Raw genomic sequence first — 22,982 nt, 5'->3', positions numbered from 1 at the left:
CGGCACCACAAAAAACGACTCATAAAGCTGCCATTTTTGGTTCATATGCGGTAATATTTTAGCGTGTGTTCGCTGAATCATCTTGCTCTTCGTGGATTGAAAACAGAGAGGAAATGGGAGATCCCTCGCGGTTGGTGGTGGTGAGCGTGAGTGCTTCGTAAACTTGCGCTCCGAAATAGAACTTTTCTGCGCATGTCCAGTAAACGTTAGGAACGAACGTGACTACTGCCAAATAAATGTTTCAGAATTCCTGAGATTTCAACAAATTGTGAGGTTTTGCTTGTTTATTGAAAAGCAAATCCAATCAATAAAAAAACAGCTACATGTGCATTCAGTGCATTCATATAACTACGTTCGGTCACTGATGTTTTACAATGCAATACAAACATGTATGATTTGGAAAGAAGGATCCTGTTTCGATGTCGCTCTTGGCTTTGCGAGCACTAGAAATTGAAAGCTATTTTGGTTGTATGTCTCTTATCCACTTATTTCTCAAGCCCGGGTAGCTCAGTCGGTAGAGCGTTGGACTTTTAATCCAACGGTCTAGGGTTCAAGTCCCTATTCGGGCGGTGATCTTTTTTGTTTATTCATGATACAAATTGAACTAGTTTATGATACCGGTTTTCGATTGGGGAAGACGGGGTACGACGGACCTTCTCCAGTTCCGCATAGTTAGATATGTTCATTTTTATAAAATTGTTCAAAAAAGTTGAAATAGACAGTCGATTATATGAGAAATTGGGTATTTTTGGCAGTTTAGAAAGCTATCGGTGAAATACAAGAATTGAAGTAATGAGCTAAATTTTTGTATGATGAGATGGTCAATTCTCCGTTTCAGCAATGCAATTGTGGAAAACCCGTGAGTTTTATGATGCATTGCCTAATGGGGTACGTTCGGTGCAGTACTAGATTTGTAGTAATGAACTGAATTTTTGTATGGTGAGAAGGTCAATTCTCCGTTTCTGCAATGAAATGGTGTAAAAAGCGTGGGTATTATGATTCCTTGCCTAATTTGATGCTGTTTGAGCAAAACTTTGGATAACTATGTTGTTTATGTTGCAAGAACAGGAGAAAACAACAACACTGTTGCCCTAAAGTTTTGCTCAAATAGCATCAAATTAGGCAAGGAATCATAATACCCACGCTTTTTGCACCATTTCATTGCAGAAACGGAGAATTGACCTTCTCACCATACAAAAATTCAGCTCATTACTACAAATCTAGTACTTCACCGATCTGTCCTATTGGATGCTGCTTGAGTAAAACTTTGGGTAATTGTGTTGTTTAAGATGCAAGAAATGGAGAAAACAACAACAAGTTTACCCAAAATTTTGCTCGAAAAGCATCAAATTAGGCAAGGAATCATAATACCAACGCTTTTTGTAGCATTTCAATGTAGCTTTTGCTCAAACAGCATCAAATTAGGCAAGGAATCATAATACCCACGCTTTTTGCACCATTTAATTGCAGAAACGGAGAATTAACCTTCTCACCATACTAAAATTAAGCTCATTACTACAAATCTAGTACCACACCGAACGTGCCCCATTACGAAAATATATCCGGACAATCTACTTCACCATTCTGAAGTTTTGCTACAAATGTTGCCTGTGGTATCATATTTCCTACGCTCCAAAAAATCTAAATATAGGGTATCGGGATGCTTCGTTGGCATATTCCCCTCGTTCGGCCTATCTTAACGTTAACCAAAAACTCGAACAATCACGCATAACTGGAGATCGGAAAAGTTATGCGCCAAACAACTGTAACATTTCGTTTCAATGTTAGCACTTTGGAGCATTAAAATTGAATGAAAATGTCACTTTGCTTAGCTTTTGTAGACGCCATGATTCTTCGGCTTAGTGGGTAGTCATGTGTATGATTATAAATGTCATGATTCTGGAATATTTCGAATTGACTTTTCGATAACTGAACATTTTATGTGACGGTCAAAGGCGCTATTTTGAACTTGTATATTTGTTTTCAACGAAAAATAACTATTTTACAAATTAAGGACAGACTTGTTAGAATCCCAAAATGGCCGCCACTATGGCCGACTTCAGTACCTACTCACGATTTCGAGGGCACAAATCTCTTCGTAAACAAAATCAGCGCACCTGATCTTCTTATTTTAAGTTTATTACGAGTGAGCAAGAACAGAATAATTAAATGCATTGTTGTGTGAAGCGTGCTTTTTGAGATTTGTGTGTTTGAAGTTCTGATGCACTTTTGATGAAGCAGGATTTCAAGACGTTTGTCCTTAAATGTGGGCCGAATATTGAGGACATTTTTTTTCACTATGTACCCAAATCTTGGCCTATCAGTAAAGTGACGTCAACAACATCGAAAAAGTGACGCCAACAACATTGCTTGCGAATGATCCAGAAAAAAGGGAACAGGAAGAAAGATTTTATGTGCGGTGATTGTAAAAATATACACAATAATAGGGTTGCGTTGTATTCGTTACTAAATTAAGATATAACTTTAATTCAAGTGGTTTATTTGAAGTTATGTGAAAATTTGACTCCGAAAAAGTAATGAGAAAGCGAGATTGGTGAACAAACAGTAATAATACTTCAGCAGAAATATTAAAAAATAAGAGAATAAGTGGTTCTAGCGCTTGGAAAGCAATAGGCCAACGTTGTATCCACTAATAGGCCAATTTTTGTACCGTAGACCAACGTTGCATACCATCGCATCAAATCTTTTCAACGTAATTTAGTAAATTCTTGAATATTTACGTTAGTTTACTTCCAATTGGAGAAACATTCACTGCCTAGAGTGCGAGATAGGGTCAACACATCATGTCTAGTGCTATTAATTCAGGAGTTATGGTCAAAATTGTCAAGGCGGCTGGCATATTAGGCCAAGGAATGGTACACATACCCTATTAGTAGGTATCTGTTCAAGTATAGTGACAAATTGGATCACGTCAGGGAAGATTTCGCGAAGCCATTCTCAAAAATCGTTTTAGTACCCGCTCAAGTCGAAGAATCCACATGGCTTCATACGGGTACCAGACAACAGACGCATTCTCAAGTATTGGTCGTACAAGCGATCAGTAAAGTGACTTTGGACAATGAGGGTCAGTAAAATCCTTGGCAATTTTTGAAATAAATCCAAGTTGTCGATTTGCTTTAGAATAGAGACTACCTCTTAATAGTGTAGACGGAAGTCCAGCTTTTTTGGATCAAGAAGGACGCTCAGATCTTTGACCCTGTCAATTCTCTGCAACGAAACGCCATCAATAATGTAGTCAATTACGATTGGGTTCTCGATGCGATGAAACGTCATTATCACACATTTTGAAATACCGATGGTTAGCTTGTTTCGGGTACACCACTCGACGCACAGGTTCAATAAATGTTGCAAATGATAACCATCCTCCAGAGTTGTACTATAATATAAAGCTTCAGGTCATCTACATATACAACTTTACATCTTGCTCCGAATAAAGCAGCAGCATCATTGAACACCGAATAAAGAACAAGAGACTCAAATTTCTTCCCTGAGGCACACGTGACGTGTTGGAAAACGGCTCCGAAATACATGAATCTAGTTGAACACGTAGAGTTCTATCAGACAGTATAACTGCAACCAGGCTTTAACTGTCGACGATGCCCCTAGACAAGAGAGCTTACACAAGAGAATGTTATGATAAATTTTGTCAAAATCTGCTATGAGGTCAGTATATATGACATCAACCTGTGCGTTTTGTTCCATTGCAGTGATGAAAGCTTGTGTAGAGTCCAACAAATTAGACACCAGGCATAAGACCGCGTTGATCTGAGGGGATGTAGCCTCTAGAGCAGGCTTATACACAGCTAATGATTAACTAATGTTTATCTCAAGAAGGTTGGAAGCTGCAGAAAGACTTGTTATTCCTCGATAGTTGAGAACACCTCGACTATCTCCACTATAATCTCAAATCTCAAATCTGTGCACCAAGCAATGATGCAAATTATCACCTCACTAGTGCTCATCACAACTCATCAACTGTATATTTATCGCGTGCGATTGAACTGTGCACTGATCAGCGATGACCAGCAACAAAGAGTTGGCAAAACGAACATGATGTAAATCACAAACGATTTTGCACACATCTGACTGTGCCGCCACACGCTCGACCGAACAGCCGAACCATACCGAATAGGTTGGTTTGCGAAGCTACGGCACGAACGCTCGACACGCACACAGAAGCAACATTCGCATGTACCGATACCATACTAATAAAGCTTCCAGCCAACGATGCCTCGCGATAAGCTGTCGAAAAGCATCGAAAGCGATGAAAAGAGATGCTTGGCTAGAACGCAACGGCTCATAGGTGAAAAGGAAGAGTCAACTATGCTGATCAGTGTTGAGTCCGTTCGTGTGCTACTCGTATGGGAGGTTGATTGAATAAAGCGAGGATGGGTGAAAACGTATTCGTTGTCGAAAGCAAATCGCATCATTTCGCGAATGTTTTCATCAAATAGCAAGCTTGGCACCAAGTATAAATTCTTGATTTTTTTTAACAAATTTGCTTGTAATAATTAGAAAATGACGAGAATAGCTGCTTTCACTCATTTCTATTTCGGTTTTGATAATAAATTTCCCTGCAATAGCAAGTTTTAGGGTCGGTGCACAGGTTATACGACGCCATTGGCGAAACTCCAGAAGTTGCTTGAGTTGTTCCGCAAGTTCGACTGCACTCTGAGCACATGCGATTTATACAATTAAATGTTGAGTCCACAATAGACTGTGCTCGTATGTTTAAAGTTCTGCTTAATGCCGGCTGTTTTGTTGTTTCTTAGTTTTCTCTAAGACGAATTTCTATCCTGTTTCAGTCTACAAATCAACGGAGTACTCCACGCCGGAAAAAAACGGCGTTTTTACGTGGAACATTCGATTCCACAAAATCCTTTATAATCCCACAAAACCGCGAGGTCATGTTGTCTACTTCAGTGCCTTGAAGAACATCGTCCTAGTCTCAGTTAGAGAGGCATTACGAGAAAATCGCGAAGTTAATCTTACGGAATTCAATCAATCTCAATCCTGAATTGCCTGTTCAGCACTTTTTTGACGAAAATAGAACAGCAGAACTATTACGGTAGCTTCGGTAATCGCTTTTGCTGAGGCTCAGTACACCAACTGTCAAAACCGGGTGCAAAAGGTAAACAATTTAGTATAGCTGTATTCAGCTGTTCTATTTTCGTCAAAAAATTACCGAACACGGTATTCCAAATTAAGTATGTGACTTCGATGTTTCGTTCAATTTCACAAGTTTACAAAATAAAACGAAAGTCGTGAACTTCTGTCAACGACCAAAATTTTTGAAGCACAATTTAGTACTGATTTCGAAACCGACCTTCAAAAAATTTTAAGTAGAACAGTTTTTGAGTTTAAGCTTAATATCGAGTTTTGCAACTTTTCAAAATATGTAATTTACTAAAATTCAAATATATTGCGTATTGTTCAACCAATTTTAAATCTTTTTCCATAAATTAAAAGCTGAATACAATACCATTCGATCATCTGAATACAGGTTTTGCGTCAGATTGATGAAGTTCAAGATTTTGGCGAGTTTTAGGGACGATCTTCTTAAATTTTAGCAAAATTCCCAAATTTTTTTGTAGAAATGTATTTTTTTCAATAAGAAAAAACCAACTTAAAAATTCTTTCTCGACGTTTATTTGACATATCATATGTAGGCAAGTTATAGTAAAAAATTCAGCTCAATCGGAGCATTGATTACGGAGAATGAGATGTTTGAAGTGAGCGACTTTGCTTAAAAATAGAACAAAAATCGATTTCAAATCATCAACCTTGTATGGAAAGTCGAAAAAATTTCCGCTCTACTGTAATTTTTTTCTTTCGTGTTTTCGAACTCAGGGCATGATTCTACACCAAAAATGATCACCAGCTTACCGAGTTCAAAAATGCTGTAAACTAGTGTTTCCAGGGGAACGGGGTGTGCGATAGTCGACGACAGTGACAAAACCAAAAGAGGATGGCGACTGTCGATAGGCAAAAGTGAAACCGCAGACTCGTCGACTTCCATATCGTTTTGCACGCTGTAGAACACTAAATACAGCGTGCGGCCAAGCTCGTTCCAAACCGTATTACGTTGAGAGAGATTAAGGAAATCCAATCCATCCAGAAGAACCGTACTAATAGCATTGAGGCTACGCTCAACAAACAATCAGCGACCAACCAATCCGACCACATACCAAAACTCTTTCGGATTTTTCACACAATTATCTAACGGATGCGATATATAGTTCCATGGTTCTACTATCCCGACTGTGGTCAGGCGAGATATATACATACGCCAGGAAGAGTCTACAGCCCTGAATAGTCGCGGAAATGCAGACTTATTCGAGTTGACATATTATCCAAAAAAAAAATATTTAAAATTGCCAGTAGCCCACTATTGTGTTACGATTTCCAACAATATACCAGAGGAGAATCAAAAGTGCCCTTAATAGCAAATTAAACTGAAACCATTTGTTCTTTTTCCTCAAAGGCTGGTTGAATATGTGATGAAAGCAGCGCTAAGCAATCGTTGTTTTTTTTTGCATTACCCTTGTGAAATCCAAATTGCGTAAAGCAACTTATTCGACTCAGTCCAATGGCCAAGTCGAAATAGGATCATTTGGAAATTATGAAATAAAATATTGGGGATTACGAATCCAGATGTTTTTAACAACTTTACCCGGAAAAGACTATAATGAAGGAGAAAGATTTCAGTCCTTTTGGCTAGAAACGTAGGAAACTTATCGCAGATATCTAGTATGTTTCTTTCTCCAAGTATAGGGCATGCATCTATCCTAGTCTATTGGAAAGTAGAGGGGCATGCAAAGGAACGCTGCAAGAAAGGCCTAATGTCTGAAATTCGTCACAGTCCATTTGGCAGTTCAGACTGCCCTGAATAGATGTAAGAAGTACAACTTCAGTCTATCTAAACTGTTTTAGCATCTAATAAAAAAACCGAAAAGAATTCCTCTTTCTGTGGTGAGCAAAACATACAAAAAACGAAGCACCATGCTAACGCTGAGTAGAAAAAGCGAGATTTTTTCAACGTGTTGTACACAATACAACAGCGCGATTACTCGAGAGTCAAATATGAGTATGTTATACTTAAATCTTTTTGAATTTCATCATAAGGCACATTTATAACATGTATTAAAATAATAAATAAAATATTACCAACATTGAATATCTATTACGTTAGGATGAAGCTTGAAACCGGACTTGATGTGAAGTAACGTAAAAGTATGATGTTTAATACTACTGTGCTGAAAAAACCAACGAACTATTGGATGAGAGGAAATTGTGATATGTGAATGGTTGTGTATTGTGTGAAACCGTTGACTTTTATGTTAAACTTTTAATGAGTAAGTGTAAAGGAACAAGTCGTTGTTCTATTTTCCAAAAGTACCATTTGTATTTCTTCAAACAACATATTATTAAAATTTAAATCTGTTCATATGGTGAACTCTTATAATTTCGAAGCAGCAGCAAATAAGGCATTACGAGTGTTTGCATGTGTCCACTAGTGTGGGTCATCGGAACCGTTTTCTCAGATCAAAGCTTTTTTGGTTCCGTTTCGGGTCCTGAGTATCTGTGCAAAATTTGAGAACGATCGGTTGCGTCTACACTTTGCGCATTGCAATTGAAATTTGTATGGGATTTTGTATGGGAAAACATACTTTTTTGCATTTTTGTCATAAGTTGAAAAAGTTTGTCTGAAACTTTTTAACCGATACTATAAAATGATAGGCTAGGATGTTCTGAAAAACTTTGTTGAAGATCGCAAAGCGATCCGATGCTTGTGAAAATAGTTATTACCAACGAACCGCATGCATGTGTTTATGTTTTAACATGTAAAGGAATAACAATAGCAACAAAATCATACTGTTTCGGCAAGCAATGTCAACGCTATAACTTTTTTCATAAGCATCAGATCACTTTGCGGTCTTCGACAAAGTTTTTCAGGACACCCTAGGCTATGTTTTCACTTTATCGATTACATGGTTTTAGAAAAATTCGAGCTTGTTATGAGAGAAATGCAAAAAAGTGTGTTTTCCCATGTAAAACCTCATACAAACTTCTAACCTGATCGTAGACATAACCGATCGTGCTCAAATTTTGCACACTTATTTGGGTCCTGAAATGGGATCAAAAAGCTTTGATCTGATGGGATACCATTGAATTTTTCAATTTTCCATATAAACGATGACCCACTCTAGTGTCCACCGTGCCTCTAGAGCCGACCTACTGATGTGTCCACCATAAAAACAAGTAAAGTGTTACCTTATCTACAGGGGGTGGCCAAAATGTTTAGGATAGGCAACTTTTTTTCTCCCACAAAAAAATCAACATGCTGTAACTTTTCATAGAGTGCATCAAAAAATCTCAAATTTTGTCTGTTTGTCAACCCGTTATATGTGCATCATTGGTAAAAATTTGGGCTCGATTGGTTAATTTTTCGAAAAGTATCGTTTTCTCACGACGAGTTAAGTTATACCGGGTTGAAATGTTTACCCATATAGAGGAAAATGAGTCAAATTTACAATACGACACAAACATTACTAAATGTGTTATTTCTTTAATGTAAATAGGCTCAAATATATCTGATCAGAGATATCTTGAGAACAGAAGTGAAAAATCTTTGGATATCAACACGAAAATTTATTGATATTGATGTAAAAAAATACATTTTTCGAGAAATGTTCAAAAAGTGTCAATTCATGATAACTTTTTTAAGCGTTCAAAAAATTTGCGAAGCACTAATATATCGTTAAGGACAGACTTAAGTCACAATTGTTAGAATCCCAAAATGGCTGCCGCAATGGCCGACTTTGGCAGCTACTCACGATTTTGAAAGCACAAATCTCTTCGTAAACAAAACCAACGCACCTGAGCTTTTTATTTTAAGCTTATTACAAATGAGCAAGAACAGAATAATAAAATGCACTATGCTTTGAAGCTTGCTTCTTGAGATTTGTGCGTCTGAAGTTCTGATGCACTGTTGACGCGGGATTTCAAGACGTTTGTCCTTAAAGTACGTTCAACATTTCATTCAACTCGGTTAACTAGTTTCCGAGATATGACAGCTCAAAAATTAGTTGTCTAAAAATAGTGTTTTACCCGAACGGTTCTAAATTTGCGAAAGATTAATCATTCGAGCCCAAATTTGTACCAATGATGCACATATAATAGGATGATGAACAGTCAAAATTTGAGATTTTTTTATGCACTCTATGAAAAGTTATTGCATGTTGAACTTTTTTGTGATAGAAAAAAAGTGCCTATCCAAAACATTTTGGCCACCCCCTATACATGTATTCGCAGATTTTGCAATGGATGAAGTATTTTATTTTTTAGAATTTACCCGGAATAGCAATGTTAATGTTCTAATCGATTCTGGGTGAAATGAACACTGGTAATTACAAATGGGTGTATGCGCACTGCATACTGTTAGACGTTTCAGTGAGTTTCGGAAAGATCAATCCGATTATTTTAGCATAAATTTATATAATCAACTTTGATGTCTAAAATGGAGTATTATATCTGTGATATTGATCTCCGTAGCCAAACTGCTGAACTGGTCGATGTAATCAAAGAAATAGCACAAATTATGCAGGGGTGTCCATTTCGCCCCGTACCTTTCCTGCCAGCCCTAAAAAAACACACGGTTTACAATTCATTATTTTTTCACAATAAATACCTGTTGTAAATTATTGAAATACGTAGGACACAAGCTAAAGTTGTAAGCCAACTAATAATATGTCAAGTTTTTCTCTGTTATACAGGCCTAACGCACTCATTTGCCGTTATGTCGTCCCTAATCCTCCTATAGGCAATTTATTAATTAAGTTCGTTTTATGCGCATTTCCCCCATTCCCCCATTCTCCGATCAAATTTCTTTTCTAATGTAGTCGATCAAAAAATTTCTTGTCAGAAGTGGGATTCGAACCCACGCCCTCAGAGAGGACCAGAACGCTCGGGGACACCCCTTTGCTGCGAGAGAGAGGGGTAAGATTGCTCTTGAGTCTGGCGCCTTAGACCGCTCGGCCATCCTGACATGTTGCAAGGGGAGGTGCTCAAAGCACTACCGGTTTTGCTCGACCTAACCAGGAGAGGAAAATGAAGCCGAAATTGAGTGCACCACACGCACGATATGAGGCACTCACGCCGCGGAAGCACGTGGTTCTGATTGAGGGGTTGCGAGAGTGAGCGCTAGTTGGTGGCAATGAAAGCGCATCAGATGTTTGAATGCTTGGTTGGTGGGGTGAACATTATCGATTTTCCGTTGGACCGCGTGGTGTCGGTCCTCCTCCTGTTGATGGTACAGATTATAAATCAGATTAGGTGATGTAGCTTTGAGTCTGTATTATTGGGGTTGCAGCAGTTTTAACGATTTCGCTTCGATGATGTAGCCAAGCCACCCATCATCAACCTTCACCGCGCTGAACTCGGAGGTGTTCAACGCGTAAAGCGCGACTTGGTGGTGAAGGATTAATGAATTATAGATGTTCGGCCTGAGGGGCCGCAGCCGTTTGGCTGCAACAAACGTGCGCGCGGATAATTAGCTGCTGATTTCGATTATAATTTTCCTTTTTATTTGCTTTTATTTTTTGGCACTTTTCTTCGGTGCGCTATATGGATGGGTAGGTTAGTACTTAGACATGGACGTTTGCAGTGAAACCGGACTATAGCAGCCGAATCGAAAGTGGATAGTGTTAACAACCGAAAGCCCCACGCCGAAGGGGTGCGCCGGTTGGTCTGCACAAAATTTTCAGTTGGCAATCGACCTTCGAACTGGTCAAACTGCATTCTGTGTGTGCTTCCGTTGGGCGCCCAAACCGTGTGAGACCGAATTTGCTCGGAACAGTTGGGCACTTGTCGTTATCAGTACCCTACGTCGGGAACCCCATCGAGAGGGTATTGAGGTGGGAGTGTGTGTGTTTGGGGGAAACCTGAAGAATCCACCTAGCCAGTGCTAGATATCGACGGTCACTGCGTCAACCCAAAGTCACGACAACGCCGACGACGCTATCAATTCAAGAGCATGGTGATAATAACCAGCTCCACAAAACGGAGACCAAATGCGCGAAAATGCTGTCGTTTCGTGGTATGTAGTGTTGTGTGATAACGGGAACCGATTAGTGCCCGGGGCTGTGGACTGACTGCCCGCTGGCAGTAACATCGCAGAGCTTTATTGGATCGAACGAACGACGAAGGCAAACAGAGTTGCGAGTGAAAATTGGCCCAATTTGTTGTGCTGACAGGAGTGTGTTGACCGCGAATTAGTTCGTCCAAATTTTCGCGAGTTTAAGTTCAAGAAGAATTTAAGTGATTCGAAGTGATATCCAGGAAATACAAATAATCCTTTCCGGACCATGGATATCTTGGACGTTGAGAAGCATGACCACGTCGAGGAATTTCGACGGCAGTTCACACCGGAGTTTTTCGAGCAAGTAAGAAACAACCCCAGGTCATGGGTTTTAGTCATAAGGATTCGCATCCGGAAATCATCATTAGCCGTGGCTTCCCGCATGAGTCATCATTGAAACGGGGGTAGCCAAAGCTTACCAATTATTGTGTTACGTAAGGTTTGAATCATTCGGTTGCAGGTCTCCTGCCCCGAAACAGTGTGAAAACAAGTTGAATCATCATCGAACGCGGCCGGTGTGCTAATATTTTTACCAAGGAATCTATGACCATCGTGACACGCCTCTCACTTCCGGCGTTGGTATTCCGCCAGGCCTGGGCCGTTCGTTCATTCGATCGATCTGAATCAAATTTGACACGTACGAACGTTTCATATCGATACCTACCTATCTACAGTGTTCTCCGTAGTAGGTTGAGTACGTGTGCGGTAGGGGAATCTTTGCGCGACAGGCTGTCCTGAACTGTTTCGAAAATAATCTGAACAGATATTCAGAGCCATTAAAATAATATGTTTGCCAATAAAATGGGAATTTTAGGTCCGGATAGAATGAGAGTCGGTGTTTCCATACATCAAGCCTATATTTTGTATACACTGCTATCTACACAGATAAAAATAATGATAATTACACGCCATGTAAACTTCAGTTTAGTCATGTAAATTTGGTGTTATGATGGTTAACGTGATATATCATGTAAATTTGTGATATATGTCATGTAAACACAAAGAGTCATGCTGAATTACATGACATATAATGGAAGTTTACATGTTATGTTATGACTTTTACATGATATGTCATGTAAGCTTCTGTGATATACCACGCCCCAATCATGTGCATCATACGTCACAGAATTTTACACTCTTTATTCGATCTGTGTAGACCGCATTAGAATTGTTCATTTAAACTCCAACATTTACCTGTACACAGAAAAAAAATCATGTAAAATTCAGTGAGAAATCATGCACATAAAGGGAATTAGTGCATATTTACATGAGATATCATGTAATATTACTTTACTATCGTGTAAATTTCCACTAATAGTCACGTAACCGGTTGGAGTCCATGATGGTTTACGCGATGATTGGCGGAAATTTACACGATGGTATTGTAATTTTACATTATATCTCATGTAAAAATGCACTAACTCTAACATTCCCTTTATGTGCATGATATCTCGCTGAATTTTAATTACATATTTTTTCTTTGTACACTATGGTGCATAATTGATCGGACAAACGCCGATTTTCATACAAAATGGCCAGGTTTGAAATGTTATAGCCAGAGTGTAAAAAAATCGAAGATTGAAAGTGAAGATTGACATTCTCATTTTTTCATTCGTGTTTGGCCACATTCATTGTCAGCTAAATGCCTCTCTTTTTTCATTTAATTCTCTGTCACGAATATTTTTTCGCACGTCGTAAAATGTCAAATTTTTGTTAAAGGACGCACAATCCGACTTAATGAACTAACTACTATACACAAGTTTTGAGGTGATTGGAAGTATAATCAGGAGTTACGGTCCACTTATATTTCTCAGTAAAAATTGTCAGTGACAGAAACATGGATGAGAAAATTCATTCTCCAAAATGAATTTTATTTTGATCCCTCAGTTGAGAATCTTCAAAACTTACGTTGAATTTCACTCATTGAAAATGAACATTTTAAATTCTGGTTATAGCTATGGTTTGCCGTGATGGATTGAGCTCAATTTTTGACACGGAACCACACATATGCTGAATTTTACGTATGCGAAATACAGATTTTTTTCGTTCACGGGCCTGAGCGTGATAAGACGTTTAAAATATGAAAACATCCATCACGGCAAACCATAGTTATAGCACAGGTTATAGCATCTCAAACTTGGCCATTTTGTATGAAAATTGGTGTTTGTCCGACCAATTAGGCACCACAGTGTATTTACTTCCGTGAAAATACAAGTACTTACATGCAAGTTGATCTTCTTCATGTGTTCCACAAAGTTTGAGTATTGACCAAAGGTTCTCACATATGGCCGCATTCACTGTTTGGAAATGTGACTTTATAGGTGGCAACACTGATCGATCTACATAAAACAGCCCATTTAACAGGGGTGTTGCTTTGAGACATTGATAGATATTGGAACATTGAAATGCACAAAGAAGTCATCAGTTGTTTCCAATGGTTGTTGACAACATTGATTTGATAACTGGCAACACTGTTCAAGTAGATCCAAAACAATCTAAATATGTCGGAAATATTAGTTGTTAATCAAATGGGCTAGCATATCACATTGGCAAATGTTATCCCCATCACGGCATTATTGAATAAAACCACATGGTTTTAAGAACACGGCCGTTTAAAACCAAATATGGCCGCCATATTGGCTGCCTTGTATTCTATTGTGGACGTAAGGAACCTTCACTTTAATCTACATACTCTGCTGATGTAGGTGAAACACAGTTGCAGTGGGTGCCATGGGCAGTGTAGTGTATTACTTGATCAGAAAATAAACTAAATTTAAAATTGGTGTTTATAATCAGTTAACAATTGTGGAAAGTCCGGAAACAAGAAGACAGGTTCTAGGTTTCCGCAGATTTTCCATTAATTATGATTTTTCAGCTTGCTAGCTGCTTGCTTGCTGGGATCCTTCAATGCAACGATGAAACAATGCAATAAATTGTACAGCTGTCGTAATGGGTGCAACATTTTAATGAAACATTGCAAAGCGTGATGGAAGCACAGACAGACAACTCTGTGATTTTATATACATACACAGGGCTCCTATAACACAAGGACCCCATCATATCAAATTTACAGGTTGCTCTCAATATGAAGCTTGTATTCAACTTTCCATACAAGAAATTGTTTAATGTAATACTCAGTGAGATGGACTAGAAACTTATATGTCAAATTTGTTTACGTCGGGTGTAATTTTCAGAAATTGTTGCTGTTTATGATGGATAATTATTCCTTTACTAACTGACAATTCGACACCAACATTTCAAAAGGGCGTAACTGCATTTACAACCAATGCCTTCTCACAAAGCTGTGGAGCGTATCCCATCCCTCTCGAGCAATCCACTAGCACAAATAGAAAGATAAAATCCTCCTCTTTCGATTAATGGATGTGAATTGCGTGAGATGAATGAAATACGACCCACAGCTTTGTGAGAAGGCATTGGTTGCAAAAGCAGTTACGCCCTTTTGAAATGTTGGTGCCGAATTGTCCGTGTAGCTGCCGGCTTAGAATAGCACTACGGACCACCTGCTCCGGGGGTGAAAGTCCTACAAACAGGTAACCCCAATCCAAGGTGTCAGGCGACCCGTGCTGAGGGATGAATGGTTGAGGGGGTTTAAAAGATGCTCGATCTTTAACGGAGCCCGTAGCGTGGGTAGATCGCCTTTTTGGGTTGCGTTGCGGTGTTAACCAAACCGAAATCTAGTGTCGTCCTATTTTTCAATTTTGGAATATGTGTTCTGATAATTATAGGCATTATAGTATTTAGTCCTTGCTACTGGTGTTGTGATGACTTCCAGTCTTTGAATAAAACTAAGTTTACCAACTTTACTTTGCATATAGTTAAAAACCTCACCATCTGAGGCTAAACTCAATGCGAAGGAAATCAAATTGGGTTAGGGATCCATGCATGTACTAACTCTTCGAAGACTGGGAAGTGCTAGTACGCAAGGAACATACTAGAATCCTTATTACTGAACACATGTCCCATTATTGGAATGATATTGCTGCTAATGTTAAAACCCGGGTCCTAAACCTGGGGAGAATTTAAAAGTAAAACAAGGGTGATGCTAGGTTTCCGATGCATGGCCAATATCAGTACTCTTTTTTGTTTTCTAACAAAACAAAACAAAAACTGTATCAAAATCGATACTTTATTGCCCCTCAATGGCAAATGAGTAATGCGACATGCACTACACTAAGGATACGGGTAATGTCACAATAGATCTAATAACTGGTCGCAGTGACAAACCCGAACAGGAATAAAAAAAAACTGACAATATTGCATATATTTACCACTCAAGATTTACCCTTTAATACCCATTATTTTATTTTGATCCATATATAATTTTTCGTCATATGAAATCGATTAAAATATTCGCAATTTTGTAAATTTTTACTTTTGATTTTTCAAATTTTTGTTAATTTTATTAAAAAAAAATGATGGAAAATATTTTTTGTGTAATTTTTAGAGTGCATTCAATTCTACTAAATTCTTTTACTATGATTATATGATTATATGAATGATAGGACACAAATTTAAAATAAGTTAATTGTTGCGAAACAATAACATATCAAAAGTGACCAAAATATCAGTTTTTCAAACATGTAAATATGCTTTGAAAGACACCAACAATCATTCTGAAATATGCAGAAAAGTCCTGAATTTCAACCACAAATACAAAAGTTTTGATTGCTCAGGAAAGAAAAAAATACAAAAATGCTCAAACTATACCCGCCTAAACTGCCGCGAATCGCATATCAGTCCCATGTTTGCTGGATTTCCTATGCAAATGGGACAAATATGCGATTCACGGCAGTAAAGCGGGATTGTGTATTAGAGGGTTAACCGCTGAATATAATCTTCCACAAGCATGTTTTTTTAACACGTAGTAAACATGCAAAACCAAATTTTATATTTACACGATGAATGGTCGCGGAACATAATCTATGGTACCCAAAAACACAAAGCACCGATAGAAATTTCTTAGTATTTGAAAGGGTGACTAGTCAGAGTATTCTGAAATTGATTGGTTTTAAGGTCTACAATGTCTACCATCATTTCTGTTCACTCTATCCAAGAAATTCACTCACGTTGATGTCCGTTAGACGTCACAATATGACGAGCAACTCGAGACTGTGCTAGTTAGACAGTCCTTAAAATACAGATGGAATCCAACACACTCTCCACATTGTATTATACATTAATTGTAACGAATGTTTGTGGAATGTAGTCTATGGTGCTGATGGATCCTCTCAGCACAACTTAAATGCTTTTGGTACAATTATGGGATATTTTAGGCTAGCCAAACTATTCTGGAATTAGAACTTTCAAGGTGTACGGGTTCTACTCTTGTTATTCTTCACTCTTTAGGTGTAATTCTTTCACAATTGTCTCTATTGTACCTCATAATAATACGAGTATCTTTATGCGTAGCTACTTGGGTGTTCTGTGGCATTCAAATGGACTCCAATGTATTTTGAATTATAGGTTGCAATATCTTTATATCTTATTTTAACTGTAGCGAATGCTCGCGAAACATGATTTACACTAAATACTCTTAGAACCGTAGAATGTATGATAACTTTGAAACACTCACTTTGTATTCTAGAGGTCATCCAAAGTATTTTGGAGTTGAGAACTTCGATATCTACAAGCTCTACTAATTGTTTCTCTTTGCTCTATCGATATAATTATTTCATGATTGCCTCTGTTGTATTTCATAAAATTGCTAGTATTTCTAATACAATTTCTAATTTCTAATACATACTTCTAATACAATACTCCAACATTTTCATCAGACATTTCCCCAGGGATTTCACATAATTTTACCACGGTGGAAAGGGAACCTTAGGCCAACAAACTACTGTTTCAGAAACCAGAAAACCGTTACAGAAACCGAAAATGAAAGATTACGAACTGATTCAACGGCAACGACTTTTGGCGCAAAACAACGGACAAGAATTGGAACTTGGAATGTATTAACCCTAGCCCAGCAAGGTTAACTGACAAACCTAGCCAATGAGACATGCCGTATAAAGCTTTAGATCCTAGGGCTGAGCGAAGTCCGTTGGCCGAACTTTGGAGAACACAGATTGGCGTCGGATCAAAGTCTGCTATATTCTGGCCTATGAGGTGAACACGCTCCTCGCCAGCGTGGAGTTAGTTTCCTGCTCAGCGCTCACGCCCACGCTGCGCTCATGAAGCGGAAATTCAACGCGAAGGTTGGTTCCGATAACTCGGAGTATGAGCACGTCATGGTCTCGGAGAAATGGGCGAGAACGGAGAGTTTCGTGACAACAATGATATGATGATCGGGGGATCGCACTTTCCACATCGACCAGTGCACAAAGTGACATGGGTTTCCCGTGATGGCGTCACGGAAAATCAAATCGACCACATCTGCATCAGCCGAAAATGGAGACGGAGCTATCTTGATGTGCGGAACAAACGTAGCGCCGCCATTGCGTCCGGCTATCATCTCCTGATTGGCGAGATCCGACTGCGTATTGCTAGGATCCATCGACAGGAGAAGAAAATCGGGCGCCGGTTCAACACACGCCGACTGGAAGACGCTGCGGTGAAAAGGTCCTTCGTAGAGGAGCTAGAGAACCGTGTTGCGGATATTCCAGCAGATGGAAGCGTAGAAGATCAATGAAGCGCCATCAAGAACGTCTTCATCGCCACCGGCGAGAATAATTTGGGTGAGCTACGCACCCGAAGAAAGCAGTGGATCACAGATGATACTTGGAGGAAGATAGAGGAGCGAAGGAACGTCAAAGCCACGATAGAGCGAACAAAAACACGAGGAGCCAAAGCTGTAGACCGCCAGCGCTATTCGGCTCTCGAGAAGGAAGTGAAACGCTCATGTAGACGGGGCAAAAGAGCATGGGCGGACTCCCTAGCCGACGAAGGCGAGAAAGCCGCAAACACAGGCGACATCCGTCTCCTCTACGATGTCTCACGTCGCATTAGTGGGACCAAGATGAATGCTACAATGGCCGTTAAAGACACGTCTGGACAGTTACTTACCGACCCGGCTGACCAGTTGAAACGCTGGTATGAGCACTTTGGAAACCTTTTCCAAGTGTCGGCCACGCCATCAACACCACAGCATGATCCGCCAAGGGTTCGACGCAGCTCCATCAGTGCAGGAGATAGAAACCCATCCGTAGCATGAAATTGAACCAGGGCCCCGGGGGACGATCGCATATCAGCTGAGATGCTCAAAGCTGACTCCATAGTATCCGCACAACTACTGGATCAATTATTCTGCAACATATACACGCTCAGAAAACCGTTCTGATAAACGTGAACAAACAAACGCATATATGAGAACAAGCAAATATACACCGTGAACTGGAACTAGTTCCAGCTGTCAATATGAGCGTTCTAGAAACCGTGACATCTAGTTCACGGTGTACATTTCTTATTGTTGTTATCGTTGCTATGTATAGTTCCCGTTTGTTCTCGTTGCCGTGACTGGGAGTGCACGTATATCGGAACAGATTTTTTTGCGTGTAGGAAACCGCGACATTTCCGGCCGACTGGATGCAAGGTGTCTTAGTAAAGGTACCCAAAAAGGTTGACCTGACTGTATGCGATAATTGGCGGGGCATCATGTTACTGTGTATTGTTCTCAAAGTCCTCTGCAAAGTGATCCTTAACCGGATACAAGAGAAGATCGACGCAACTCTCCGACGGCAGCAAGTAGGATTCCATGCCAGACGATCCCGTGTGGACGCTACTGTCACGCTCCGTGTCATCCTGGAGCAAATTAATGAATTTCAAGGGTCTCTCTACCTGGTGTTCATTGATTACGAAAAAGCTGTCAACCGTCTCAATCACGGAAACATGTGGAAAGCCGATGTACTATCACCGCTACTGTTCCTCATCGTAATCGACGAGATCCTGGTAGGTGCGATTGACCGTGGAACCAAATCGTGGATTGCTTTGGCAGCCCATTACCATGGAGCACTTAAATGACTTCGAACTGGCTGATGGCGTTGCTCTCCTAGCTCAACGGCGCTCTAATATGCAGAGCAAGCTCGATGATCTTGCCAATCGCTCCTCAGCGGGAGGTCTTACCATCAACGTCAACAAGACCAAATCGTTAGATATACACACGGTCAACCCTTCCAGCTTTACGGTACCTGGGCAATCAGGGAAGAATGTTGAATGCTTCCAATATCTTGGAAATGGCGGCACCAAGATCGACATAGGTGCACGGATCAAGAAGGCGAGGGCTGCCTTTGCGAGTTTAAGAAATGTATGGAAAACAATCAGATCAGTCGACGCACCAAAATCCGAATTTTTAACTCGAACGCTATACGCCAGTGAAACCTGGTGTGTATCAGTGGAGAACACAGAACGGCTGCAGTTCTTCATCAATAGATGCCTGCGGTATACAATTCGTGCATGGTGGCCTCATAATTGGATCTCCAACGTGGAGCTCCATCGTAGGCGTCATCAAAAGCCGATAGCGACAGAAATTCGGGAACGAAAGTGAAGGTGGGCCGGCCACACTCTACGCAAGGGCGGGAACGAAATCTGCAAGCAAGCGTTAGATTAAAACCCATCAGGACATTCCACCAGAGGCAGACCCAGAGGCTCATGGCGGCGCAGCCTCAATAAGGAAATAAAGAAAGTCGACAGAAATTTAACCTGGCCACAGGCCAAGGCGATGGCGGGCAATCGCCCAAGATGGAGATCTTTCAAATTGGCCCTCTGCACCATCGTGGGTGCTCAGGACTGAAAGTAGTAGTAACTAGTAGATATTAGTGTAGGGAGTGCCTACACAAAGAGCATAACCATTGTCATTTTTCCTACAATAAAAATTGGACCCAGTGTATTGTGTGGTCACCTTGTTGGCGATGAAGCATCTTGAATGTTCATTAGCATTACAATTAGCATTAGCATTTAAGCGAGTCGCACAAATTCGTAGGGGAACGTCCATAAATTACATATACATACAGGGGATGGCCAAAATGTTTGGGATAGGCAACTTTTTTTTCTCTCACAAAAAAGTTCAATATGCTATAACTTTTCATAGAGCGCATAAAAAAATCTCAAATTTTGACTGTTTGTCAACCTATTATATGTGCATCATTGGTACAAATTTGGGCTTGATTGATTAATATTTCGCAAAGTTAGAACCGTTCGGGAAAAACACCTTTTTTTAGACAACGCATTTTTGAGCTGTCATATCTCGGAAACCAGTAAACCGAATTGAATGAAATTTTGACCGTACACTAACAATATGTAAATGCTTCACAAACTATTAAAACATAAATACTTTTTAAACGTTGAAAAAAGTTATCATGGATTGACACTTTTTGGACTTTTCTCGAAAAAATGTAATTTTTTTACATTAATGTGAATATATTTTAGTGTTGATATCCAAAGATTTTCCACTTCTGTTCTCAAATTATCTCTAATCAGATATATTAGAGCCTATTTAGATTGAAGGAAGAACACATTTAATAATTTTTGTGTGGTATTGTAAATTTGACTTATTTTCCTCTATATGGGTAAAAATTTCAACCCGATATAACTTATTTCGCCGTGAGAAAATATTACATTTTATAACGTCGTATTGAGTATCAATATATTGTTGATAAACGTTAAAAAATTCATTCAATTTGGTTCACTAGTTTCCGAGTTATGACAGCTCAAAAATGAGTTGTCTAAAAAATAGTGTTTTACGCGAACGGTTCTAACTTCGCGAAAAATTAATCAATCGAGCCCAAATTTGTATCAAAGATGCACACATAATAGATTGACAAACAGTCAAAATTTGTGATTTTTTGATGCACTCTATGAAAAGTTACAGCATGTTGATTTTTTTGTGGGAGAAAAAAAGTTGCCTATCCCAAACATTTTGGCCATCCCCTGTACATTTATTTGTTCCACATCATTAAGACAAGACATAATCAACAATAGTACGCCACAATACTCGGTTTGTGGCTGCCGCTCTCCATCCTCGGTCACGCCCAATGCTCGCCAAGTCACGCTCCACCTGGTCCGCCCATCGTGCTCTCTGCGCTCCTCGCCTTCTTGTGCCAACCGGATCCGTTGCAAACACCAGCTTTGCAGGGTTGTTGTCCGGCATTCTTGCAACATGCCCTGCCCACCGTATCCTTCCGGCTTTGGCCACCTTCTGGATGCTGGGTTCGCCGTAAAGTGCAGCGAGCTCGTGGTTCATCCTTCTCCGCCACACACCGTTCTCCTGCACACCGCCGAAGATCGTCCTTAGCACGCGTCGCTCGAAAACTCCGAAGGTCCTCCTCGAGCATGGTCCATGTCTCGTGCCCGTAGAGGATTACCGGTCTTATTAACGTTTTGTACATGGTGCATTTGGTGCATGGGTGAATCTTTTTCGACCGCAGTTTCTTCTGGAGCCCGTAGTAGGCCCGACTTCCGCTGATGATGCGCCTCCGTAGTGGAAGGGTAAACTCCAAAGGATACGCTTGATCAACGTTCAGGCACACCATTGTTAGTCTTCTTCGAATCAGTTGTCTGCCCGATTCATCCTGGTTTCCTCGTCGTCTTGATGGCATTTGGTTGAATTACTAGATTCTTCGGTTGATAATCTGAAATATAAAATAATATTAACATCGTACGTCAAATAAGCTACATATTAGTGATACACTCGCCACAGTTGCATATTTTTGCAATATTATTTATATCATACGATAAATTTACCTCAAACCTGCTGAAATAAAATGTTGATTAGCAGTACATTGAAACAAAATTAACTACAAAACACAAAAAAAAAACATCAAACTTTGATCTTGGAATATTTATAAATGCGGTAAATATCAAGATCAAAATTTGATTTGGTAGATCTTACACCGCAACGCACCATTCTAAGGTGATCTTCCCACGTTACGGGTAATGAAGCATCTTGAATGTTCATATCATATTTTTCGCTACAGTCCATACAATCAGCCATGTATATTTAGAGGCATTAAGTATACCCAATGGCGAAAAGTTTATTGACGGCAATAATTGATTGAGCTTCGAAGGCATAAATGCAAGCAAGAGTTTGGCAATATTTGCCGATTTGAGATAGCGTGTGTGTTATCATTATATTTTTTTTCTGTCGTGAATGCATGCAGAGAGGCGCTTGAATTCTGTGATAATGCGAGCAAAAATCGAAGCCCCCTCCACCTATGCCAGCTGTGACACTTTGTTCGAGTATGTTTAGCTTTTCTTGAAATTGGCGTTTATCGTCTGATATGTTTGTCTGCAATCTTGGAACCGATAATTGTTGCTTACTAAAACTATTTGAGCCAGTCATAATATTTGTAATTACAATTCCCGATAAGGACACGTTGAAAATTTGGCAAATTTTGGTTCAAAATTGCAGTCCCAGTACATTGCAGATTCTTTCTGGACTGTAAGTTTTCTTTGACGAATACTCGTACGAAAATGGGAGACCCCACTGGCGTTTTCGATTACTATTAAAAAGCGAACTCAAGTACATGTACATATTACCGATCGTGCTCATTTCAGTCTGGTACGTGACGACATTTACGACAACCTTCCACCTTCGGTGAGCTAAGGTCAGTTGACCTTTCTGTCACATCACCTGCCTTGGCGGTCAGTAGTGGAATCAACCGTCATTAGGTACTTGACTGGAGCCGTCGCGTCAAGTATTGCCGGAACGTGTCAAGCTTCCTCATAAATTTGAATATTTATCCGATGTCAATTGTAATCACCACCAAGTCGTGATTCGGATAGCCGGATAGTGGGCTCACGCGAATGCCGTCATCATCATAGATCACCAGACTGCGATGGTGTATTTCCCTTCGGCTGGAATCGT

The 22,982-nt window shown here is 39.8% G+C and overlaps 1 protein-coding gene and 2 non-coding genes across 4 annotated transcripts in view; 2 read left to right on the top strand and 1 right to left on the bottom strand.

Moving 5' to 3' along the window:
* Positions 1-22,982, top strand: part of LOC109425310 (plastin-1) — a 189,486-nt gene that overhangs the window by 109,813 nt on the left and 56,691 nt on the right. Inside the window, exon 1 of one of the 2 annotated variants that reach the window (XM_062846511.1) lies at positions 10,735-11,465. The exons of the other annotated variant lie outside the window; for it this stretch is intronic. Coding sequence (XP_062702495.1) covers positions 11,388-11,465 — 78 coding nt within the window. The 5' untranslated portion in view covers positions 10,735-11,387. Of the gene's footprint in view, positions 1-10,734; positions 11,466-22,982 lie in introns of those variants that run through there. 2 annotated transcript variants of the gene reach the window in all.
* Positions 497-569, top strand: Trnak-uuu (transfer RNA lysine (anticodon UUU)). The gene has a single exon. It is a non-coding gene; the product is annotated as a tRNA-Lys (tRNA).
* On the bottom strand, positions 9,941-10,069 carry Trnal-caa (transfer RNA leucine (anticodon CAA)). The gene is made up of 2 exons: positions 10,032-10,069; positions 9,941-9,985 (listed from the first exon to the last, which is right to left on the bottom strand). It is a non-coding gene; the product is annotated as a tRNA-Leu (tRNA).

The sequence above is a fragment of the Aedes albopictus genome, chromosome 1, assembly GCF_035046485.1.
Source record: "Aedes albopictus strain Foshan chromosome 1, AalbF5, whole genome shotgun sequence".
In the NCBI taxonomy this organism is placed as follows: domain Eukaryota; kingdom Metazoa; phylum Arthropoda; class Insecta; order Diptera; family Culicidae; genus Aedes; species Aedes albopictus.
Note: the sequence above shows the minus strand (reverse complement) of the source record. Positions and strands in the feature narration are given on the sequence as shown.